The following is a 24,369-nucleotide window of genomic DNA, read 5'->3' on the forward strand; positions in this document are numbered from 1 at the left end:
TGATACAGCCCCCCCCCCCCCCTTTATTCCACAACATTTGTACTTCCGGGTTGCACGGTCACACCGTGATTTTGACAAGGACGGAAAACAGAAATATGTGCATACAATACTGTATTCATATCCGGCCAATGATAACACCATCTACCCTCTAACAAGCAGAGGAGACCAGGAGACGTAAATATATATGCACACTCAGTTCCAGCAAACCCAACAGACAGACAGGAAACGGCAGTCGATGTTGTGTGCTCCTAATACATGCTGTTGGTAATCGCGCGCTATTCCGCTGTTGTCGCACGCGATACATTAATAACTATGGGACACGGACGCTACTCACTCCGTCGGTCGTCCCATAACGAGACCAGTCGTGACCGACCCTCGTCCGCGGTCTCCCGAGTCACCCTCGGTCTCACCAGCTCTTGGGTCTCCAGCGGGCTCAACTGTGTGATCAAATCAGTCACACTGAGTGAACGCGCCGCCCAGCCTTCCGATAGACCTATTAAGCGCCCGCGGGGCCCCAGGGGCGGGTTACCGCGCGGGTCCCCTCAGGGCCATCTCAGGCCTCAGAAGTGGGCCCCGCGCCGCCGCCGCAGAGGACTGATGCTGGCGGCCGCCGGGTCGTCGCCGCCGCCGCCGCCGCTGCTGAAGATGCCGGCGATGCTGGAGGCGAACTTGCCGATGCCCTCAGAAACCGTGGTGGCCACGCTCGACACCTGGCGGCGAGCGCGGCAAATATGGCGTCACGTTAACAACACACGGCTGCGTGCAAAAACAGACGAACGACGGGGTGAGGTGAACGGTTCTGCGGGCTGCGTGTTAGCCTCAGCACCTAGCTGCGCGGTATGCTGCCAGTGCCCCTCTGGAAGTCCTAAGCTCTGAGAGGAGCTTTCACTCGGCGCGAGCACAATTCTGGACGCTGGTGGAACGAGCTTCGCCATCGAGCACAGGCCGTTCGGCGGACGCGACCTGACCTGGCTTCGCCCCGACCTTCTGACCTGAGTGCTGACACGGATCTGTGCGAGCCGGACGCTACCGGATGCCGCCGCAAGAACAGCCCGCCAGCCAGCCCGCTGGGATGAGGCCGAGCGCTGACCGGCAAACCCAACTTTTGCACGTGCTTAATGGTGCCCAGGTCCGTGGGCTGGGCGTCTACACATCCGCGCTGCAGCCCGATGTCTGCTGCGGCCTTTAGGTTTGCTGCGGCTTGTGTGGTTGATCCACAGCCGATGCATACGAGTATACCGGCGCCCCGATCTACACATCGTCTGGATGATGCACGCATGCAGCTGCTGAAGCGTGGTTACCATTTGGCCGAGTTTGCTGACGTTCAGATCCAGTGTGACTTGTTTGAAATGTATGCACAAACGCTGCTGCAGGGCGCTTGCCGTTTGGCCGAGTTTGCTGGCGTTCGGGTCCAGTGTGGCTTGTTTGGATGATGTATACAAACATTGCTGTAAGGTGCTAACCGTTTGGCCAAGTTTGCTGGCGTTTCAGGCCCAGTGTGACTTCCTTGCATAATGTTCGCAAGTGTTGCCGCAGGGTACTTACCGTTTGGCCGAGTTTGCTGGCGTTCAGGTCCAGTGTGGCTTCTTTGGCCGAGATGCAGCTGTCGTGACTGACCAGGGCCGACTCGTCCTCGATCTGGTTATCCATCATTGCGGAGCTGATCTGCGGGCGGCCGCCGTGGCTGTTAGTTCTCAGTCTCCACTGAGCTTCACAGCTTGAGTCAAGATCAAACAGACCAGCCATGCTGTTAAACGCTCACGTAAAACACAACCAGAAGGCATATTCAATCGAAACAACGCAGGACGCACCAAAGGCAGCCGCCGTTCCCCTGGTCATATAGTAACAGAGGCCTGTCCGTAACGAACGGTAATTCATGACTGTTTGAGATCCTGGATTCATCCTGACTCATCATGCTGATTGGATCGCGTGACAGCACAGTCAACAAAATGTTTACATGGCTGTGACTGGTATGGGTATTCTGTCCACACACAAATGTCCCGTCATCCCACCTGTCCACCGGTTCACCCACCTGATCCACCTGGTCGGGCCGCAGAGAGATGGACCGATTCCTGGCCAGCACGTACACGTCGCGCCTGTGGTAGAGCGGCAGCGCGTCCAGTCCGATGTTCTGACACGTGTAGACGGCCGCGAACTCCGTGTAGTCGGTGGCCAGCACCGTGTAGATGGCCGACCGCGCATCTGGGAGGGGGGGGGGGGGTTGACTGGGGCCACAGGTCGATTATGGGGGATAGATTGACTGCTGGTATGGCCAGTCGTTCTGGTCGTCATGATACATGGGCTGCTAGTCGAGCTTACTATTTCGGATTCGCCATACCTACATGAACATTGCGACTAACTGAGCCTTCTGGTACTCGTGCCGATATGACGTGTGCGTGATCCGCCCTACAATAAAGTGTACTATCATTTTAACAGTTGCGCGGAAAGATGACGTCAGATTTGATCTGAACTACACGCACACACACGCAAAATATCACAACGAGAGCAGACACAGAGACGCAGTACTCAGCACAGCACAGACCAGGAGGCGCCGCGCCTTACTGGTGGTAAAGGAGGCCTCCATCTCGGCGGCCACCGAGCCGGTGACGCGGAGCGTGCCATCGGTCCGGTACACGTGCGACACGCCCATCCGGTTGATGAGGTCGATCTGCTTGGTCTCCGCCACGCTCAGGCAGCCGGTGCCGCACGAGGTGTAGTTGAAGACGAGGCACGAGACGTCCGGGTCGAAGCTCTGGATCACGTACCACTCGCCGAGGAACTGGCCGCGGCGGTGGGGATGGTCTTAGTCGGCGCACGTGTCAGAGCTGGTCCAAGGAAGTCAGATTGAGGCGTAACACTCGCCGGCTCGCCGGCAGGGTCCTTAGCCCAGTGCCCGGGAGGAAATTGGTGCCTACCCCGTGCTTTTGCTTTTCCGAGGAAGCGTGAGCTGAAATTTCTGAAAACATTTATTGTTTACGCGGTCTGTTCTTACCGCATCACATTTTGAGCCTCGCAGATTTGCCTACAAATCGTGTCACAATCACGAGATCACCTAATACATGTGCGAAAGATGGTCTTCTGTGTTGTAAATTGTAAGTTTGATGAACGAATTCACACATGTAATGTTCATTGTCATAGAACAAAAATGAACGATACAATTCGTAGCTATCCTCGTCCGTCAGATAAATTAAGATAACTACCAAAGATGTTTCAAAGTGTTCCCAATTCGACTCTGAAAACCTAATCTAAGTGGAGGCAACGGTTCAGGGCTTTCACCTCTGCGATTTTAAGAAGTCGAATGGCAGGGGGCATTCGGCATCCCTGAGTCTTTTTTCACGAACCTCGTGGGACAAGGTACGTGACACTTGACACCGAATCAAGTTCGAGGCATAAGGTACGAAAGGACGTCCACTGGTAGTGTGGGGGGTACCAGCAATGTTAGTACCAGGCACCAGTAGCCTCCATTCAGATTCGGTGTCTCCAGAAACTCCAGCGATTTATTGTCGTTACAACGTGTTAGATAGGTGAGGAAACATAAAAATGCCGAAAATTTTGCACAATAAATTCAAATTTAGCATTTAAAAGGCCCAGGTGCCCTAAAACCATTTAATCATTCAGAGAAGGTGTGGAGTATTTTTGTGATCTAGGGCATGATATGGAAATACATCATTGAAATACAAAAATACCTAAACATAACTATCTTATGATTTGGGTTCTAAAAAGGAAAGATACGCTTCACCACCTGCTAACGGCGAAAACTTCATCTTAAAACCTACATCCAAGAAATCGGGAATTCCTCCATTAGTATCCTGAATATGACAATCACCCAATCCGTCGCAGAAAAACTGAACGCACGCATTCGTATCTAGTTATACTGAGGTTGGGAAAGCGTGTTTCCTGCTAGCAAAGCCCCATTTCACTCATCGCCATCACACGCCATTCATTGCATATTTGTCTTTTGCCGCAGACAACAATAACGCTGCCGTGTCGCGGCTCCGTTTAGCGGCAGAAGTTCCCCGTCGGCCGGCGGTGTTTCGCCACCACGCGCGGCCGCCCGCCCCACTGTGGCCGGGCTTTCACGACGGCGGGTCGGACGGCAGCGGGACAGAGGCTGCCCTGATGACAGACAGAGGCTGGCTCTGAAGCCAGGCGGCGCCTCGCTGCAAGCGAAACTGTCGGCGGCGGCGGCGCAGAACGCAACACGCGCTGTGTCGTCGCCGGCACTTGCGGGTTGGGACCAGTGGCAGGGATGCGGCTACAGTGGTGTCAGATCACGGCCGAGGATGCAGGGATGGGACAGGAGAGGCGGCAGTGGTGCGGCTACAGTGACGTCAGATGACGGCCGAGGGATGCAGGGATGGGACAGGAGACGCGGCAGTGGTGCGGCTACAGTGACTCTATCACGGCCGATGGATGCAGGGATGGGACATGAAGACGCGCAGTGGTGCGCTACAGGACGTCAGATCACGCCGAGGGATGCAGGGATTGGACAGGAGACGCGGCAGGGGTGTGGCCACGGCGGTGTCAGATCACGGCCGAGGGACGCAGGGATGGGGACGGAGAGGCGGCAGTGGTGCGGCTACAGTGACGGCTAAATCAGTGACGGTCAGATCACGGCTAAAGGACACAGGGATGGGGACGTTCGGGAGGTTCGGAACGGAAGACCCGGCGCTTCCGCTGTAACCGACCGGTTTTATCACCGTCCCCCTCCCCCCACACCAAACCGGCCAGCTGCGGCGAATCTCAGTCCCGGTCTGCTGCGCACGAGCACAACCGTGAGAAGAAGCCGGCTGCTGCATGCCAAGCACGAAAAGAAATCTGGGCTTGTTATGCAGATGCGTTTCGCTGTTTGCATGCAGTGGTGAAAGAAGAATAAGAAGCTGATGCCTTGTTCAAAAGGGAAAATAGAAAATCCTATTGCTCTCAGGTCCTGAAGCCAACGTCGCTATGCCTGGCATGTATCCGGCAGACCCTGTTTTGACCGGAACTGATTACATCTAGGCCTCCAGCCTTAGCAGTGCGTAGAGTGGTTTACACTCAGCAGGGGCTGGTCCTGCTGCAGCATATCTTGCTAGCCGTGGATGACTTACGTCCGGTAAAAACCCGCATCTTCCCGCCTGGAAACAGTGCGCATTGCGGCCAGTCCTGGCCCCTGCACAATGTCCGATCCGCAATATTGCTAAACATCTGTGATAAATCTATTGCATCAGGGTTATAGTTTCCTAACCAGATGGATAACATCGAAAAAAGCGAGCCGAAGTATGGAAGAACCCGTTTTCTGCCTTCGGCCGCGTTTCACCATTTTTCTCTGCCTGTTCTCCCCCAACGCAACTTGATTTACGCAACTACACCACTGTACTGCAGCTCCGGCAGGAAATGGCCGCTAGCCGAATTAACCATTACACCCTTGGTAGCAAGGCCAACGGTGGTTGCGCTTGGCGGACCAGCGAATAAGGAAGTCATGCTCTTTCGTGGCCTCTGTTTTCGTGCGTAATGCTGAGTAGGTTCTCAGTAAGACTCAGAGCGTTCGGAAAAACGACACTAACGCCACCCCCATTGGCGGAACTCCTGTGGATCAGTGCAGAATGCCGCGTCGTCGCTGTTACTAAATAAAGTCATTAAATATAGCTAATATGCTACCAAATATGTCACTAAATATAGATAATGCGCAACACATGGTGGTCGCTGGCTTAACACATAAGTCCTCGTGGCGCTCGCCATGCCATCGATGATGACAATCAATCGCACTCGAAGCGCCTGACCGGAAATGTCACGTTGCGCCTCCGATGCACCAAAACTGCTTCCGGCGTTTATCCGCACGCCCGAATCCAATCATCCCGCAGCCCTCACAGTTCCACCCCGCCCGACGAACAGTGAACGGACAATGAACCAACTTCCGGTCTCGTGAGGCCGCTTTTACTCCCTCTCCCTCCCGCGGGCACCGCCGGTCACGACACGGGGCAGCGCGCTCCAGCGACCCGCGCCTCGTGAGCCATGAGCTTCACCGGAGTTACGCACCTTGCTGGCATCGAAGTCGCTCATGGGCGTCGTGGGCACGGGGCAGGACGAGCGGTGGTTCACATGGGCGGTTACAGCCGCCAGCGTGGCCATCAGGCCACAGAGGAACGCGGAGCTACATCCATCAGGACGACCGAGAAGCTGGGGGCGAATCAAGCGCGTGTTGTGTTGTGTCGTGCTCTGTTGAGCAAACGAGCTCTGTTGCGCAGGCGTGTAGCCACCTGCGTAAATGATTTGGTTAGTACACACATGGTTTACATAATGGCGTAGTCAGAACCTCGCCCAATGGGAGAAGGGCAAACCGGGTCATAGGGCGCCACTCCAGCCGAGGGGTTCATCTTCGTCGTTAAGGGTCGCTGGTTTTGCCTCTGGAGACATGGTTAGGCTCTGATCCTATTTTGAAGCCTCTGGGGCCTATTTGTATGGCCTACAAGCCCGACGGACCTCAAACTGCAACAACAAAAAAAAACCCGGGACTTGGATCCCAGGGGACCCCACCACCTTCAGGGCGGCCAAATTCCTAAAAACTTCCCCTTCAAGCCAAACCACTGACACAACGAGGAGTAATGAGTGGTGCGTGGCGGATTCCGCAGTGGGGCCGCGTACATCTTACAAAAAAGCGCGCCACAAACGTGCCAAATCTCTTTTATGACGAATAACACAGTAAAATGTATCTAATCTGGATATTTGTGCCTGTCTAGCTCAGTTTCTATGCTGTCCACATTTGTTTACATACATATAAATACAGGACAATGTTGGAGAAAGGAAAACATGTGCCCTCTCCCTGAAAACGTCCCTGGCATTGATAAGCCAAAACATGACACACACACATAAGCACACATCTGTCATCAACTCGCTGCTTTTGCTACATGACAAGGGGACCTTAGTCCAATCTGTCCCACAGACGGTGTGAATACAGACAATTGCAAGGTGGAAGATAAGATGCTCAGCGGGTAGTTATATCACACCACACCCGGGACATACATAAGCAACATAGGAGAGCAACAATAATGCAGCGACATAGCTGGAATTTTTCGTTCTATTGAGTGAGCAAACATTTTGGTCTTGTCACGTTACTGATGACAAGTGGAAGTAGGCACCTTGATGAAGGAGCAAAGTAAACAAAAAATAACAATGCTGCTCCAAGTGATGAGCTACTACGGTAGGTCAAGACGAGGGCACGGCACAAAAGGGAGGGGAGGAAGGGACGGACAGCATGAGTCAGAAGAGTCACTTTCCAAAAATGATTGGGGTTCCAATCACGGCTTCAAAGTTTTTAAGGTCATTCTTTGCGTGCATCTTCATAATACCCATCGCCAATAGCAACGGTGTGCCGGTACGACAGTGGTTGCGCGTCTGGGAAACCAGAGGTATGAGGTTCGACTTCCCGCAGTGCACGTCTTTCCTGTCAGGGAGACAGACCATGCCATGCAGTTTCAGCAGCTGAGTGGGTGAAAACCCACAGCTGACAACGAGGGACATCCATGGACCGGGGCATGGCCAGCCCGGGCGCTTCAAAATGAAGCCGTGACATCCCTGATTCAAGTCCTTCTCATCCTATCCACATTTAAGCATCATGCACCCATCGCGTCGCGTGGGCAGAATCGCCTTTAAAAACATAAATGCCTTTCCACCCCCATGGCCCTTGCAGAAGCCCCGAAACAAACTGCACGCGGTCGTCCAACGGAGCAGGAAAGGGTCGCCAGTAATCCACAGCTCAGCTCGTCGCTTATGTCGGCAGCGGTTGCAATCAATTGGCAGACATCTCAGGGCGGGTCAGGTGGCGTGCCTGACCCAGGGACGTAGAAGCACTGCAGTGGCGGAGGGGCACACCAATCCCCTTTCAAATCCATTGGTCGTATGCATCACGATACAGCGTCATAGAAAAGCTTTCGCGAAACGGTGAAAAACGGTGAGGGGTGGTTATGGTCAGTGATCTTTACTTTCTATCTACATACCCACACACGGTCGGGATTCCGGGCACCCACCTGTTGTCGGGAAGGCCACCAGCGCACTGCACGCAGTCCGAGGTTCCAGGCCCGCTCGCGGCGTCACCCGGCGGACAATGTCAACAGCCAGGGCGCCGTCCGAATCCGGCGCGCCGGCCGGCGGCTCCGGCTCTGGCCACGCGCCGCCGGGGCTCGCCGCCAGTTCGGTTCAGTCAGGTCACAGAGCGAAACGGATGGTTCCCGGAGTTGCCAATCACTGGGAGCCGGTGAGAGCGGCGGGCCGTGGCGCGGCGGCGTGACTCACCCCGGTCGCAGCCGAGTGGAGCAACAGGTCACCGTGCCGCGCTGATCGGCCGCGCGGCCCGACCAGCCGACATACCCGGCCGACCAGCCGACACACCCGACTGACAAACCGACACTCCCAACCGACCAGCCGACACACCCAGCCAGCCGACGTACTCGGCCAGCCGAGATACCCGGCCGACCAGCCGACATACCAGGCCGGCCAGCCGACATAACCGACCAGCCGACACACCTGAGTAACAAGCCGGCATATCCGGCCGACCAGCCGACACACCCGGCCGACCAGCCGACACACCCGGCTGACATGCCGGCATACCCGACTGACAAGCCGGCACACCAGGCCGACCAGCCGACATACCAGGCCGACCAGCCGACATACCAGGTCGGCCAGCCGGCATGCCCTAAGTTGGAGGCGAATAAAGCTACTTGTCAAGCTCGCCTCCTCCGCCCCCCCTCCCCCCCCCCATATTTTGATCTCCCTGGACTTCGGTGAGTTCAGTTTAAAATTAGGTAAAAAGCATTTGATTTATCATACATTTATTGTCTACGCTAATACGTGGTCTTGTGTGATGCTCTACATCAGCAATGCGACTGAATGTATTTTCCTTTATTGGTAGCATGCCTGCATTCATCATATTACAGTGTTTTTATTTGTGCATATCATCATAACATTTACCTTCATATTCACCATGATGGTGGAAACCATACATTGTCAACGCACTGTAACAACCATGTCCCCACACCAGTGCAGCACTCTTTCACGATCACGACACCTGACACAGAAATAGTGATGCCAGCAATTTGTACGTCCTTGGGTGCCTACATTTGTTTCACATTGAAGGTGATCTTCAGCCGATAGTGATGGACAGCTTTGCGCGCTATGTACGGCATCCTGAAGCAGCTCCAGCAGAGATTCCGCGCTTGTCTCTATTGACGCGGGTAGTTATCACTTTTGACGCCAGAGCTCACCACCGGCGCACCGCTGACCATGCACTGAACGTTTTGACCTTGAAATCATCACGAATGGATTGTTGTGCCATTGCACTGCAGTCTTTAAACAGTCCGGTTATTTACGGGCTGCAGATTGCGGTCGTCATGTTCACCCAGCTCAAATCACAGATCCACTCACTCATTGTCCACGAAAAGTTAACAAATTAGAAGCAGTCACGTAAACATACGAATTTTCTATGCACCGTCACCCGTAAAATTGCTGTATGGGTTCGCACAGTTCATAACATCGATGAAGTAGGCAAAGTGAACGCTTAACCATAAAGTTATGATAGCAGGATTCGAGGGAAGGGTCCAGTGGGTGGAGGCGGTAGGGGCCGTTGTCTGGAAGTCTGAGGTATGAAGGCTTCATTAAATGCAACTTTTTACTTTAATTCTGTCCAAAAGAAGTCCTAGCAGTTCAAGATGTGAATAACTAAACCAGTATATATGACCAACCACTACGCCGCCTTAAATAACGAAACCATATATGGGTGGGATCGAGTGTGGGTTAAGCAATGTCCGTGCTGATCAGTTTAACAAATTAAGCAATAACAGCTTTGTCTGTTGAAATAAGACCATCAAATTTGTTCACCGCGTCGGTGATGCTCTCCATGATAGGCAGACAAAGTTTTGCAATGACAAGAGATTTTGCGTTTATTTCAGAACTGTTCTGTTTTGTATATTCATAAATGTCAGCCGCGATAGCTCAAACGCACCCGAATGAGCCTTTTGCAATTGTCCACAAATTTCACAAAATGGACCATAGTATCAATTGCATCTTCCATTCCCTTGTTCGTTTCTTTTACATCGGTGTATGCCTGCGGCATTCCTTCGCATGCATGGCCCTTCAGCCCCCCCCCCCCCCCCCCCCCCCCCCACCGCCCGCTATACGCCGCATCAGCGATCAATCACTTGGTAACTGCGGTGACTCCGAAACCATTCCAACGATTTGTCGGAACAATGAGGCGCGGCCGCGTTCTGCTGAAACCGCTGACTGGCATGCCTGCGCGTGCGTCCTCTTCCCGGATCTGCCACCTGAACTTCGGATGACTTCCGGCGTGCCGATGCATGTTCAGTATAATCGCGTGGCTGTCATCTTCCTCGAACCAGAATGGTCCGGTAAGGCGTAACGCATCAGGCGTGGCCAATAGCTTGGTGGCAATAGTGGCGCTGCATTGTGGTCAAAGGATTCAAATGGCAATTTGCGTCCTTTGGTAGTAGTATTGGCGATAATTAATTCCAAAAAGGGTACTGAAGTTGAATTTTACGCGATCAATGTTCTTTTGCACGTTTGCCGAGTGAAAAATAGTGCAGTGCTTCCTGCACATTTTAATCACGCAAACACGATACAATTGCTAAATTGGTTTCGGCATAGGTCACTTATGAAGGTCACCGCAATGCAATTTCTGGTCGGTTTCTCCACACCAATGATTTCTTCTTGAACTGACGTTATCACTGAGAAAAATGCGCCTCATCAATAAACTAGAGATTATAGGAAAGATTTATTTCCGCATGAGCTTGTCAGGGAGTCACTAGTATATAGGCAGCCATTTCTGGTGGTTGGACTTTTGGGAGCACACGTTTTGGTGAAGGTGTATTTTGTAGTCATTTTCCAGAATGCTATATAGTACAGGTCTGCGCAGCTTGAGTTATTGGCAGCGACGGCGAAGGGATTTTATCAGACTCTGTGCGATTGACACCGCGACGGCGAAGGGATTTTATCAGGTCCCGTGCGACTGACACCGCGACGGCGAATGAATTTTATCAGACTCTGTGCGACTGACACCGCGATGGCGGCAATTTCGACTGCAGTTCTTTGACATTTTTTTGCCTTCCCAAACACCCAAAATCTTCCGTCGAGAACACTGCGAGGCCACGTGCGAGCTCAATTCAGTTGAGAGATAAGCCTGGTAAATCGTTTGTCATCGTGTCCAAAAAAAGAAGAGGCTTCCCGTGAATTCAGGCTGGCAAAGCTAGCCATGATGGTCGCGGGGTAGTCGCAAACGGGACGCCCCTAGTGGTGTTTCAGTACGGTGCAAACAATAGTAAAACAGGTCTGCTTACCAGTGGAAAATCGGTCAGAAAATTGTCTTTTTTACTAGCTGGGATGACCTACGTCATGCGCTGAACTAGAAATGTGGCTGGCTTCGTAATTTATGAAGTTCTAGAGAACGTCGTGGGCATTCACTTAAGATGCATCGGTTAATTCAAGTTTGGGTGAATGACTCTAAGGCTTCCTAATCTGCGTAAGTGCAACAAATGCGACAGTTTAGCTGTTAATGCACACGTACCTTGCATGGTCATATGCATACACTCTAGAGGGCCTTCTTGATTGCATGAAGTTCATGGACGCGTTTTTCAGTGTTTTAGCCGTCCTGGAAAGCCAACAGGGATCAAGGTTTTGTCAACAAAAGCTTCAGCCTTTAGTGCATGGAAAAATGAAAGTTGTGCGCTACCACGGTAAGTACCATTGGCGGCGGCAGGTCCGTCCTCCTCCGAACGATTCAGGAATTCGGCATCAGTCAGCTTTGTCATGGCAGGAAATTGGCGCACGGCTACGTTGTCGTCAAATACCGCGTGCGTCGCCGCCTGACCAGCCTTACTGAGCGCGCCGGCTGGGCGCATGATGCCGAGCATTGCCAGTGCGTTGGCAAGGAGTCTGGTGACCTGTGGGGAATTTGGAGCCGATTTGGCGGCGTTTTTATTGATGGCACCGCTCGCCCTGCCATCCTCGAGCACTGCTGCGACCATGTCGACGTTTGTCAAAACGCTTCCAATGGCTTCCACCGAGCGCACCACGAACCATGCTTTGATGAGGCGCTGAAAGGTCTTGTATAGCAAGTCCAAGTCCTCAGCAATCCATCCACTCCGCAGTTTGAGTTTTGGCCAAGCCGTAAACAGATTATGACCAAATTTGGTTGCTCGAAAAATCCTCCGCTCAAGCATATGTCGGGTGGTCCTTAATCTTGTCCAAGAGACTCAAGCCGGTGCGGCCGGTCACTGGGGTGCACGAACGATGGATTCCCTTGCAGCTCTCTCTTCAGACGCGGCCGACTTCACTGACCGTCCTCGCGTACACGGCCTCGCAGTCCGAGGACGCCGAGAGGACTGAATGCCCATCTGGTCCATCGTCGGTCGCCGTCTCGCTCGGAGCATGTTGCGTCGGCCGACTTGCACATGTTAATAGTCTTGTTCATAAGTGCCAACGGACCAATCACGCAGCGGTAGTACATTTCTGAATAACTATGACGAGAGACATTAAGCAGCCAAGGTATCTTTTACAGGTCCAGCTGACACATCGGAATCGCCTTCGCACTACAGTCCCTGTCGTTCCACTCGGCAAAGCGGACGTTCGGAAACGTGTTCGTCGGCCAAATCTCCACACAATCCTCCCTGTTCTGGTAGTTGTCCGGCTGGCCCTCGGACCACACATTGCCTAGAACTTCCGCCACTGATCGGCCGTCCTGGTCGACAAACTCGCCCTTGACAGCCAGGTCGGTGATGCCCAGCCAGACGCTGCGGTGACCTGCCAGTCCGGCAGCGCACAGGTTCTCCTTGAGCGTGCGCGGCACCGCCAGGCGGGCGCCAAGCTGGGCGCAGTGGGCCGTCGCCTGCTCGTGGGTGACGGCCGTCACCAGCGGCAGGTAGCAGCGGCCGGAGCACGCCACGAACTCCTCCGGACAGCCGCACGGGGAGGCGGACGGCCGTATCTTCCCGCTGCTCTCTCGGGAGCGCCGCCGGCGTGTCCGGCCGCGTCACCGGCGGCCGGAGGTCACAGCCGTGCTCGCTAAGCGCGCCGGCGAGCTCTTCTCTGATGGCGCGCCGCAGGCTGCTGGCGATCAAGCTATCGGTGCTGCAGTCCGACAGGCAGAGGAGGGCGGCGAGCAGCAGCCAGCGCCGACCGGCGGCGTGACGCAACATGATTCTCTGGCGTCCGGGTCTGGCGTCTGGCACCGCGCCGCACGAAATCCCGCCCTTCGACACCTCACCGCGAGATCTCCTGTTCCCCGGCGTCAGGCGGGAACTGCACCACGCGACCTCTGCTTTTCGCTGCCACACACGCAGGCTCCCGTCTCTTCGGCGTCAGGAGGGCACCGCACCGAGCGAACTCCCGGTTAGCGACTCGCAACGGACACCGCACCGCGTCAGCTCTCAACTGCGACGCATCGCAGACTAGCAACTGACTCGCCCAACCGGTCCCAGCCGTCGCCACAGCCTTGGCGTCCGAACACGGCCGAGCTCGCGGGGAATCAGCCGAGCCGTGCGCGAGAATCGCGCCTCTTTCTGCAGTCACAGCGGATTCCCGTCTGGCGGGAATCCCCGAGAATTCCCAGCCACGGCCGAGTCATTGCAAGACGCCGTCTCGGCCAGCGGTGGCGCAGCCGCTCCATCTGGGCCTTCTCCTCCCAAGGCAGAGGAAGGTGTGGGGGAAGGGAACACGATTGAAGCCTCGTCTGTGCCGTAGATAGGGCGGTAGTAATAGCCTTATTCGCCGGAGGAAAAAAGCAGGAGAATGGAGATATAGATACGTTGATATTTCGGCAGCATGCCTTTATCGAAACAATAGCGGAAGTATCGTTCTGCTATTGTTTCGATAAAGGCATGTTGCCGAAATATCAACGCATCTACACCCCCATTCTCCTGGTGTTCTCCGAGGAATAATGCCATTGATTCTGTCTTATCTATGCGAATAACGTGTCACGTGCACGCACTTAACTCACGTAATTTTGAACCGAAGTGTTCGTCCGTGTTTATGTAACTCTGATGACCGCAAGCTCAATGCTTGACTTGTGCCAAAAAGAGGCTGCTGTTGTCAACAGCTGTGATGAGCCACCGTGTCCGGTCAAACCGATAGTATTTTCCAAGAGCTCCCGCGCGGACTGAACCATGCTGACGCTCCCGCTCAACCACTATCTGTCGCATGTGTACAGCACTGACGTCCACGAGAGGTCTTGTCTGTCATTGGGTGACTTACCCGGGCTGGCTCTGACGCTCTCTCTGAACTCACGCTCTAAACAGTTCCAATTATAGCGGACTAAGTTACATCACCGCCGGTAAGTACACCGATTATCAGTAGGGTCAAAGTCGATACCATCGCTGGTCACAGGCCAGTCTTCGGACTTCCCGATCTGTTTACACGAATTGATCATTCACACGTTGGCGGGCTAAACTGAAGCAAATTCGCGTCGTTTGTCACATTGACATTCGCTATTTTCACTTTCGACATTCAGATTTGCTCGACTGGCTATCAGAAAACACACAGCAACAGCCACCGTAATCGTTCAGTAACACACTGAAGCCGGTTGAGGCTGAGTGGAGGCGCCCACGTCGCCCGAGAAGGCCGGTGTAGAATGTCGCAGCATGCAGGCCCGCCCCACCTGTGTGCGTGCCGTGAGCGCGGCTGGGTGGCGTCATATGGATGACTGTGCAGGTGCAACTTTCTTATCCAATGACGCACAGCTTTTGGAGGAAGAACGTCTTCATAGTGAATGAGCTGCGAAATATGTGACTGCAATGCAGCACACCTCTAATTGCGTATTGTCTGAATGCATAGCGCGCGAGCAGTTGTCAACTTGAAAGCTGAGATGGTTAACTATTTTTCCTAATCGGCGAAGATTTCAAACACAATGGTAAATAGCGGCCAAGTTATCATGATGAACTGTCCCTAACGAAATGGGCAATGAATGCTTAACGTTTCCCCAATCAGCTTTGTGAGCGTGTACTGGTTGCAACGCACGGCGTAGTTCCTTCTATTCAACGTCCAACACGGAGCGTGCAAACCCGTCGCACATGTATTCCACTACGGCCGCTATGTACAGGTCTGGGACGGCCCGCCCCGCGCTGCAGAAGGCGTGCGCAGCGACCTCGCCCCCGAGCACGGGTCACCGCAAGGTCACGAAACACCGCGGGTGCGGCGACCCCGCCGCAGAGCACGGGTCACCGCAGGGTCACGAAACGCCGCGGCAGCGCAGCGACCCCGCCCCCGATCCCGGGTCATCTCAGGGACACGAGATACCGCGGGATGCGGCGACCCTGCCTCCGAGCACGGGTCAACGCAGGGTCACGAGACGCCGCGGCGGCGCGACGGCGCCCCCCGTTCGCCGGCGGCCCGCTTCCAGTCACGTGTCGACGCGCGCGGGCCGCTACTCTATCACACACACGGCGCCCGCCGCCTCCAAAATCTCCTTCAGCTTCTCGGCGTCAGCCTTGGAGACGTCGGCCTTCACCACCGCCGGTGCCGATTCGACGAATTTCTTGGCCTGAAACACACACAGCCGAGTGGCGGATATGCTCACGAAAACAACACATAGAACATTTGCAGCAGAACACTTCTCTATGCCTTGTGTGCCCTTATAGCGCTACATCCGTTTATCACATGGCTTGCGCCGCCCATCTGAAGACATCTGGCTATTTTTGCGCTTATCCCGGCGGGTGGATCGGTCAGGGCTCATTGAGATACCTCGCGCCAGGCGCACGGGCTATCGTATAAGGACGGGGGGGGGGGGGGGGGAGGAGCCGGTACTGTGAGAGACGGTCAGCTGCCGTTTCAGACTGGTCCTCCACTGGGAGAGCTGACGGGGGCCGCAGTTCGGCACGTCAGCGGACTGACCAAGGCGCAACGAACGTTACCCGACGACTGCCAGCCGACCAGCCGCACACTCACGAAGTATGGAGCCGGGGGATATTTGACATATGCAAGCATTCCTGCACCCACCGAAGCATGAACAGTTCCAATGTTAGATCACAGACTGGGCTCAATAAAAAATTGGCACTGAAAACGTAGTCGTCCGTGACATGCATTGTTGCATGCGATATCTTTCTATCTGATGTGTATTTAGCTTTTTTCTGTACGCCTCTGCCAGTTTTGGTACCAGCATGGACCCTAAGGGAGCGAGCGGAACGATGGTACCAACATGTATGACAATATTGTACGGCACATCGTCACGTCGCTGATGAGCGCAAATAAACATATAATTCCGTGGGATTGACAGGTTGTTCCACGGAGTCACATCTTTGGTTCCCGCCCTGGGAAAACCGAGTCGCAAAACTTGTGGGCTATTGCAGTCCCTTAAAACATCGACAAAAATCATTCAACAATCAGTCAAGAACACGGATCTCAACCCGCTTTTCGACGTCAGATTCAGTTGGTTAAGGCGCAAGGAAGTTCAGTCCACACACCTTAACCCGGAGCAGATCACCGACCATCAACCGACTCAGACCCATGGTGTCAACCAGCGCCCGCCCTCCAAAGATGGCCACCGCACCACCCAGCCCGCCGCCTCGTGCTGACCTCAGGGGTGACCTCAGGGGGCGGGAGTGCGCGACCTCACCTGCACCAGGTTCATGCCCTCGACGCAGGCCTTCAACTCCTTGATCAGCGGCACCTTCTTGGCCGCATCGAAGGAGTTGAGCTTGACCGTGAAGCTGGTCTGCACCTTCTGCGCCACCTGCTCCTCGGCCTCCTCCTCCTGTCCGCCGCGAGATCAGGTGACGTCACCACCCCGGTCGCGACATAACTACCCTTGGTCACTGCCTCATTATGCCTGATATCGGTCCGGATGGCAGCCCATGGCCATAACCCCAAGTCACGACCCAGCACATGATCTCGGGCACATCTGCCAGTCATGACGCCCATCTTTGCTGCCAGGTCCACCACTCCCATCGGCCCGTCCCGGATCCCAGGTCACCGCCTCCCAGTGAGGGAGCTCACAGCATCGCGGTCACGTCGCGTCCGGCGACCGTCACGCCACGGGCCGGCTCACAGGTGGGCCGGTCACGGCACAGGCGCGGCCGCCACGTGCACAGGCGGCCACCGCCAGTCACGTCCCCGTGCCAGCCAAACACGCCAGCACCCCGATCACGGGCCGCGCGCCTGGCACCAACAGCGGTCGGCGCAGAAAAGTACGATCCTGCTGAGTCCGTCTGAATCATAGCGGAGCCGCCAACTGAGCGGGAACACGCGCCGTGCAGCCACGCCCTGGCCGGCGACGTGCGCTGTCGTCTGGCGCCAGAGAACGGCCGGAGCGCCGCCGGAGCGCCGCCGGAACGCCGCCGGAACGCCGTCGGAGCGCCGTCGGAGCGGAGCGCGACTGACCTCTGCGGCGGCGGGGGCGGCCGCCGGGCCTGCCATCATGACGGGTGTGTCGGCGATGTTGAGCCGCTTCTTGAGACACTCGTTCAGCTCGGCCACCTCCAGCAGCGTCATCCGCGAGATTTCCGCCACCAGCTGCTCCACCCGCTCCGGGTACACCTGGCGCGCCCGCCGAGCGGGTCAGCACACACTGGCTGCGCTTGACCCCAGGAGCTTACTCAATACTCACTCCAGGCATAACTAGGACAGCAATAGAGGTGATATGCCTCAGTAGCATCATGCAGGTAAGCAAGCTTGAAAATGGCCCAAAATACATCTTTCCCAGAAGATTTGTTTTGCAACATATCAGCACATCCACAAATCATGCTGCACTGGCACTTCACAACTGCATGAATCCTTTTTTCACGCAGCTACAGTCAATAAGCTGGCTTAATTTCATGCTGCGCAGCCACAATGAGTGAATTGTTTATAACCATGTCAGGGCACTTCAGCTCACCTGATCAAGCAGCACTGACACTGTGAATGTATTGGTACACAAAATGTGCAAAATGCACCAGGCTGTTCCAAGAGCTAAAAGCTATTGGTTGATGATCTTGAATACCATCAGATGCAATAAAATTGATAATATTGGAACATTTATTTGTCAAAATCTGTCTTTTCACTGCTACAGAACATTCAGTGCATTGCCTACATCACTGGTAAATCAAGGAAGTATTCACTGACCTTTTCCTCAGTGTCAGATGGTGGTGTGGTGAGTGTAGCTGCTTCTGTGCTCATACATCTGGTACCAGGGAGTAGCCTCTTGTGCACAGCATACCTGCAAATAAGGAAATAAAGCACATATCTCAGCAATGATGGTAAAAAGTGAGCCAATAATAAATAGATAAGCATGGGTGCATGCACTTGGAAGTGCTACTATAGAGTTGATAACATTGCTTCTAAATGTTCAGGATCATACCCACCCCTGGCTCCCATTCTCAAAATGAGCAACAAAGTGACATGATATGAATAACCCTGTCATTCTCTCACAAACAAAACTTTGCAAAGCATGGATAGTGGTGGTGATGCCTACTAGCATGAATTATATGAATGATGAAAACACAAATGTTGCATAGGAAATGCTCATTATGGAAGCCTTAGAAGCATAGCAAAACATAATGAGTTTGATCCAAAAACACATAAAACATGCCAACATTAGTACCTGTTGACCCTAACAAGAGCAATGTTTCACAAATAGTCCACTGTGGTTTTGTTGTCAATGCTAAGAACTCTTAAAGCATCATCCTACTCCAAGCATTAAAGCAAGCATCCATGCCAACTTGACAATGACCAGCAATCAAATGGCGTCCCAAAAAGGCGCACCTTTTGCTACAGCACATGTGGTTTTCTCACCTGTTTATATTACAAACACATTTGTGCAGAGAGCGAAGCCGAGCCACGTTCATCACGACGAGTCAACGAAGCTTAACACAGGCTCAATGAAATGTGGCAGCAAACGCGTGCCCAAAATAGGATAAGTATGAATTCTGAATAGGCAATGCGGAGAATTATCGCGCAATGCCAATGAATGCCCTTTGTCAGCGCTAGGTCGCCGCGTATCCCAGGATACCTGAAACACCAACCCCGACACAGGTTCGTTTTCCCCTGAATGAAAAATCCGACACAGGACACATTGGGCCGTTGTCGCTAGTGCTTTGCTTTTGTCTTTACGGAGTCTGCAACCAAATTCAGAGTTTTCTTTCGCAGTGGAATATTTGTCCAGAAAGGCGGTTTGAACGCCGTCGCACGCGGAAAGCTTCACTGTTAAGTTCAACTTCTTCGATGCCACCAAAAAGGTACCACTGATAAAGACCTGAGGGCTTGCGTCGAGGGGATGAGCCTGATGCAGGTGAGGTTGCGCCCTCCGCCACCGAGGTCACCTCTGAGGGGAGGGACTAAACGGCGAACAAAACTGTTGACAACCACATGTTCCGAACCTATGCCACTATGTGCTTCACTATGACACTATGACACTATGTGACACTATGAGTAGTCTTGAGCCGGTCTCAGGCTGATATTGAGAAGTCAGTATAACGTCAACACTTGGTGTGGAAGGCTGGTTTTGAAAAACTGCCTTGAGGAATAACGACAAGGCTTGCGCTATGAAGGAGCTCTCCATAAGGGAAGTCAGGTTCTGCTCCGCTTCTTCCCAGCAAATAAGTATACGGATCGCTGGCCGAGTCGGCACCAGCTCGCCCTAAAACAGGAAGCTGCTGATCAGTTACTAACAGTCTAGCGGCTCAACCGGGAGAGAAAACGCTTGATTTTGATATTCAGCTCAAACCAGAGGCCCAAAAGCTCACATCAATTCAGCGAGTGGCCACTGACAGGTTGCGGGCGAAGAAAGGCTACGGCGTTTAAGACCAAGTTTGTGAACTCCTACAAAGTCGCACGATTTCATCGCGCTTTCCTTTTTCCTGGCGTATTAAAAATCACTGGCAGTTGTAGAAGCTGCCTAGGTGGCTACTGCGTCTGGCCGCCGGCTCGCCTTCCGTGCCTGCCCAGCCGTGCTGCGAGAGCGACGCTCCGCGCTCGGCTCAGGAGCGCCAGATCCGCCTGCCGGACGGCTTTGCTGTGGCCATCGAGCCGAAGCATCTCTTCATCACACTCGATTCGGAAGTGAAGGGCAATCTGCGCGTGCAGACGCAGCCGGAGTTCCGTCATCGGTCGCCAGCCGGCTCAGCAGGCGTCAGGCGCGCCAAGCGATGGATCGCGTGCTGTCGTCTCCTTACTATGCACGGCGCTCTCTAGGTTTGGTCTGGACAACCTGAGCTGTCTTCAGCGGACTGTGACCTCACCTCAGCGGGGTGAGGAGGTGACGATCAGGCTGTGCGGTGAGATTGACGGACTGGGTTCTCCCTAAAGATTTGTGAGTGTCTTCGGTAAGAGACACTTTTCTTCACCCTGGTTTCGGCTAAGTCTAATCTTGCCCCGCCCCTCCCCGCTCACCTCACCAGTCACCTGTCCTGCGTGTTTGAGAGCGTTCCGAGCGTTTTCCGTCCCGTTCGTCCTGTCATTACGTCACTCGGTGGTTCCCTGATTCCGTGTCCACAGCCGTTATTGACGACCTTGTCCCACATTATCAGCCTGCGATGACCGTGCTCCCGTATCCCCTGACGTCCGGCGACCCAGGCCACTCTGACGGCGTGCTGGGCGAGTCCGTGGCGCTGGTGCTCTCGTCGTCACGCGGCCTGGCCGGGCCGGCACCGGACCAGCTCGCCCCTCCACCTGCATATAATGTACTCCATGTAACAATACAGGGGGTATATAGTATCCCCCGGTAATCATACACCCCCTGACTGGTGTACTATCGTCATGCGTACCGCCCTGCTGGAGGCAGAGTGGCGCGGCCGCACAGTCGGCCCGGACGACCGCAGCGCCCTCTGCCCCAGCTGTCCCGTGTCGCTGTTCAACTTCGCCGGTCGCGCGGCCGACTTCACCGGCGCTCTGCACGACCTCATGAACGCGCAAGGGTTGCCGTCCTGAGCACCGACGCCTCACCGATCGGGGCGCCGTCCTGAACACCGAAGCCTCACCGGTCGAGGCGCCGTCCTGATTACCGACGCCTCACCGGTCGAGGCGCCGTCCTGAGCACCGACGCCTCACCGGTCGGGGTGCCGTCCTGAGCACCGACGCCTCACCGGTCGGGGCGCCGTCCTGAGCACCGACGCCTCACCGGTCGGGGCGCTGTCCTAAGCACCGACGCCTCACCGGTCAGGGCGCCGTCCTAAGCACCGACACTTCACCGGTCGGGGCGCCGTCCTAAGCACCGACACCTCACCGGTCGGGGCGCTGTCCTAAGCACCGACGCCTCACCGGTCGGGGCGCCGTCCTGAGCACCGACGCCTCACCGGTCGGGACGCCGTCCTGAGCACCGACGCCTCACCGGTCGGGACGGCGGGTGGGCCGGCAGCGGACTGTTTGTATGACAGCGGCTACGGGTTTCCTTTTCAAAGCCCGATGTTCTTTTCAAAGCCTGTTTCAAGTCCAGAGCCGGCAAGTTATGGAGGCGCCGTCTCCATCTACTTTCCGTTTCGGCAACCGGATTCTTAACCCGATTGACGCGTCTAGTTCTGGCTACTGGAACCCACTGTAACAATGACCTTTTGAAGGTCATTCGGATTCAGAAAAGAAGAACGGCATTGCTGGCGTCATGAAAGCAGGCTATTGCCATGCCCACAAGGCCTGGAAGACGCACGTCCGGACAGTAGGTTTGCGGTGCCTGTGGGGACAGCATGTTAAGCCTGTGGCTTGTGAAGAGTCGGTGGCGATAACGCAAGCGTCGATCGTTAGCAGAATGCGGCAGCAAGCCCGCCAGCTCCATGATTTCGGCTGTAACGCGTCATGATCAGGGATTGCATCAAAACGGTATATTGAGTCAGCCGCCAACTCCGCTTCCAGGTGTCTGGGGCCGAGGCCGCCGAGGATGGTGGCGTCTGCATGGCGCGGAGCTGTTTGAGCCCGAGCATGCTTCGGCGCAGCGAATAGAGGAGAGCACTACTTCGAAGGCTAAAACAATCTCTCGAATGTCTGGTATTTTTATGCTGGTGGTAATGCGTTGATGCCGGCACTATTCTATGTTTGTGAGCATGACTACCACGTTGAATCAACCTGAGGGCACCAATGCCCGCCTTGCAAGTGCCCGTATGTTCTCTCGTGCACGACAGCGGTAGGATGTATCTATTCCAGCCGGTTGCAAGTCATGCAGGCAACCGACGAAGGCAACCCTATTCCGCCCCATCAGCAAGAAAAAACGCTATGACGTCCTACACATTTTTCCAAAGAGTACGCTCGTGGTAATGAGGCTACTCGCTTTAATGTAATGTACGGTGTAATGTAATTATGCTCTTGGTACTTCGTATTCTATGGAGTTCATGAATGATAGAAGAAAATAATCCTGCGAACTGATCGTGGTTGCCGTCATGTAACTTACACATGCGGAGAAGCAAGCCACGTTTCTTCCCATCGCGCGCCTAAAGCCTTACAAGCGGGCGCATAACCGTGAAGCAGGCCATAGACCGAGCCAACCGTGCGCATCAGAGACATCATACTGGTGTATTATCGCCACGCACCGCTCACAATACATCCACATTCAAACGGCATCACAGCTTCACGCGGCAGGGCAGCCGGACAGCCCTGACGGCCAGACGACACAGCGCCCTCCCTCACGGACGTGCGCCGGTCGGCCGCGGCACACGCACGCCACGCTGCCGTGTCACGCACACGCGCCGCCTCGGTGCGCAGTCCGCGCCCCGCCGAGCGAAAATCTGGGGGGGGGGGGCAGGCATCGATGCTCACGGCACCCACCGGCCGTCCACAGGCGGCAGCCGAGGGCACCACTGCTGGCGTAGCCACCGCTGACGCGCAGCTGGCGCTAAGGCGGCTGTCTCACACGCCGCCGTCGCTGAGGCGGCCCGCTCACACGCCACCGCCGCTGAGGCGGCCCGCTCACACGCCACCGCCGCTGAGGCGGCCCGCTCACACGCCGCCGTCGCTGAGGCGGCTCGCTCACACGCCACCGAGCTATTAAGCGGCAGACGCTGAAGTTCCGCCGCTCCGCCGCGCTGCTGCCGCCGCCGCTGCTGCTGCTGCTGCTGCTGCTGAAAGCTCGGCTGTGCAGGCGTAGGCCGCGCGCGGCTCAGCTGTGCGGCTGCTGCGGCTGCTGCGGCTGCTGCTGCTGCGGCCGGCCGATCCGGTGCAGGCCGAGCAGCCGGATCAGGGCGTCGCAGGTGGGGTCGCGGCCGCGGAACCGCCGGAACACCTCCGACGGGTGCACGGCGCCGCCCGACGCCAGGTACGTGTCCCGGAACCTGCCGGCCGGCCGGGTGCCGCACCGTTAGCGCGGGACACGGGCGCGGTGCCGACGGAACAGAGCCCCAAGGACCGCATCGGCCCGTTACAGACGGCACGCGCACGTCAGAAGTGGAACAGACACATGGCTGGAGGTACGTGCCGCAGGACAGCACGGACAGTTCACCGATGGTGACAATGTCACATCGGTGACGTGGCATGAACTCTTGGTCGGTCAGGAACGAGAGGAATCCCGAACCGAACCTCTCAGTGATTAGTGATTATTTCGTGCAAGCGAGGATACAGCGAGCTGGAGAATCACAGAAGCTAGAAACTGAACATATCCAACGCCACGACACGACATTTACGGCACGGACGGAGGTCGGACCACCACTGACGGCGCGCAAACGCAACAGGCGGCCGCGTACACGGTCGGCGAGCAGCCACGCCACGCCGCCGCCGGGGCGGCGTCCGCGCTGCCACCGACCTCTTGCCGACGGAGCGCAGCTGATCGGGCTCGCCGCCGGTCTCGTGGAAGGCGGCCGCGGCGTCGGCGGCGATCATGCGCGCCCAGAGGCTGGCGTACACGCCGGCGCCCCACTCCTGGGCCAGCGACTGCCGGGCGCAGAGGCACCACCGCCGTCAGCCGGCGTCCGGCCGGAGGCTGAGTCACGGCGCCGGACGGCGCGACAAGGGAACACTCGGGAGCCGCAATGTTGGTGTCGCGATTCATTTCATTACGACCGCGCATGTGTCTGGGAAACGAAAGGTAGAGGGTTCGATTCCCCGCGGTGCCCGCCCTTCCTGCCAAGATGAGAGGCAGGCGACACCATAGCCTCAGTAGCTGAGTGCGAAGTAAAGCCCAAGTGACGACGACGACAGGCGTGCATGCGTGCCTGTCCGACGTTCGCAGTGCGCCACACATCACTGCAAATCAGCCGGAGGATGGGTAGCCCACGACGCGTGCCTAGCACGAAATATCGATGCCTATCATAAGCCAACGTATTCACTCGAGCCGTGTCCAGTGACCATGAGTCAACCCGTCTAGAAGCGCGCTCACTTGAGAGAGCACTGTCATCGTTGCACGGCGTCGGGTGAACACTCACCTGTGTGAAGCTCATCGTGTGGGCATCTTTGGGGTGTAGCTTGAAAGGCAGGAATTGGCTGTACAGCTCTTGTTGCAAATGC

At 55.5% G+C, this 24,369-nt stretch overlaps 4 protein-coding genes across 4 annotated transcripts in view; all 4 read right to left on the minus strand.

Moving 5' to 3' along the window:
* Positions 1 to 96: 96 nt before the first annotated feature.
* Positions 97 to 8,067, minus strand: LOC119095602 (apolipoprotein D). Its single transcript, XM_037218463.1, has 6 exons — positions 8,007 to 8,067; positions 6,019 to 6,159; positions 2,563 to 2,779; positions 2,033 to 2,202; positions 1,546 to 1,665; positions 97 to 710 (listed from the first exon to the last, which is right to left on the minus strand). Exons 2-6 carry the CDS (start codon positions 6,109 to 6,111, stop codon positions 561 to 563), a joined length of 750 nt encoding a protein of 249 aa, XP_037074358.1. The 5' UTR covers positions 6,112 to 6,159; positions 8,007 to 8,067; the 3' UTR covers positions 97 to 560.
* A 4,471-nt stretch (positions 8,068 to 12,538) lies between these two features.
* LOC119095020 (mannose-binding protein C-like) lies at positions 12,539 to 13,181 on the minus strand. Its single transcript, XM_037217926.1, has 2 exons — positions 13,020 to 13,181; positions 12,539 to 12,934 (listed from the first exon to the last, which is right to left on the minus strand). The coding sequence occupies exons 1-2, from the start codon at positions 13,179 to 13,181 to the stop codon at positions 12,539 to 12,541; spliced, it is 558 nt and encodes a 185-aa protein (XP_037073821.1).
* A 1,853-nt stretch (positions 13,182 to 15,034) lies between these two features.
* On the minus strand, positions 15,035 to 19,005 carry mRpL12 (mitochondrial ribosomal protein L12). Its single transcript, XM_037218417.1, has 5 exons — positions 18,745 to 19,005; positions 18,076 to 18,169; positions 17,356 to 17,511; positions 16,592 to 16,729; positions 15,035 to 15,520 (listed from the first exon to the last, which is right to left on the minus strand). The coding sequence occupies exons 1-5, from the start codon at positions 18,795 to 18,797 to the stop codon at positions 15,404 to 15,406; spliced, it is 558 nt and encodes a 185-aa protein (XP_037074312.1). The 5' UTR covers positions 18,798 to 19,005; the 3' UTR covers positions 15,035 to 15,403.
* Positions 19,006 to 22,493: 3,488 nt separating this feature from the next.
* LOC119095021 (organellar oligopeptidase A, chloroplastic/mitochondrial) overlaps positions 22,494 to 24,369 on the minus strand; it is a 9,075-nt gene continuing 7,199 nt past the window's right edge. Inside the window, exons 11-14 of the mRNA XM_037217927.1 lie at positions 24,288 to 24,369; positions 23,669 to 23,796; positions 23,047 to 23,201; positions 22,494 to 22,555 (exon numbers count right to left, since the gene is read on the minus strand). The exon at positions 24,288 to 24,369 is cut by the window's right edge and continues 18 nt beyond it. Coding sequence (XP_037073822.1) covers positions 22,494 to 22,555; positions 23,047 to 23,201; positions 23,669 to 23,796; positions 24,288 to 24,369 — 427 coding nt within the window. The remainder of the gene's footprint in view (positions 22,556 to 23,046; positions 23,202 to 23,668; positions 23,797 to 24,287) is intronic.

This window comes from Pollicipes pollicipes, unplaced genomic scaffold (genome assembly GCF_011947565.3).
Source record: "Pollicipes pollicipes isolate AB1234 unplaced genomic scaffold, Ppol_2.1 Scaffold_4219;HRSCAF=4965_pilon_pilon_pilon, whole genome shotgun sequence".
Classification (NCBI taxonomy): Eukaryota; Metazoa; Arthropoda; class Thecostraca; order Pollicipedomorpha; family Pollicipedidae; genus Pollicipes; species Pollicipes pollicipes.

What these genes read in the sequence shown, in the direction of transcription:
- mRpL12 (XM_037218417.1), bottom strand. Translation starts at nt 18,797, where the DNA reads ATGAACGTGGCTCGGCTTCGCTCTCTGCACAAATGTGTTTGTAATATA. An exon ending in TGTGTTTGTAATATAAACAG is followed by an intron (nt 18,170 to 18,744) that starts GTGAGAAAACCA and finishes CCTTATTTGCAG; the next exon opens with GTATGCTGTGCACAAGAGGC. An exon ending in AGGGCATGAACCTGGTGCAG is followed by an intron (nt 15,521 to 16,591) that starts GTGAGGTCGCGC and finishes TGTGTGTTTCAG; the next exon opens with GCCAAGAAATTCGTCGAATC.
- LOC119095602 (XM_037218463.1), bottom strand. Translation starts at nt 6,111, where the DNA reads ATGGCCACGCTGGCGGCTGTAACCGCCCATGTGAACCACCGCTCGTCC. An exon ending in GCGACTTCGATGCCAGCAAG is followed by an intron (nt 2,780 to 6,018) that starts GTGCGTAACTCC and finishes CGCCGCGGCCAG; the next exon opens with TTCCTCGGCGAGTGGTACGT. An exon ending in GGCCCGACCAGGTGGATCAG is followed by an intron (nt 1,666 to 2,032) that starts GTGGGTGAACCG and finishes GGCCGCCCGCAG; the next exon opens with ATCAGCTCCGCAATGATGGA.
- LOC119095020 (XM_037217926.1), bottom strand. Translation starts at nt 13,181, where the DNA reads ATGTTGCGTCACGCCGCCGGTCGGCGCTGGCTGCTGCTCGCCGCCCTC. An exon ending in GCTGTGACCTCCGGCCGCCG is followed by an intron (nt 12,935 to 13,019) that starts GTGACGCGGCCG and finishes GGCTGTCCGGAG; the next exon opens with GAGTTCGTGGCGTGCTCCGG.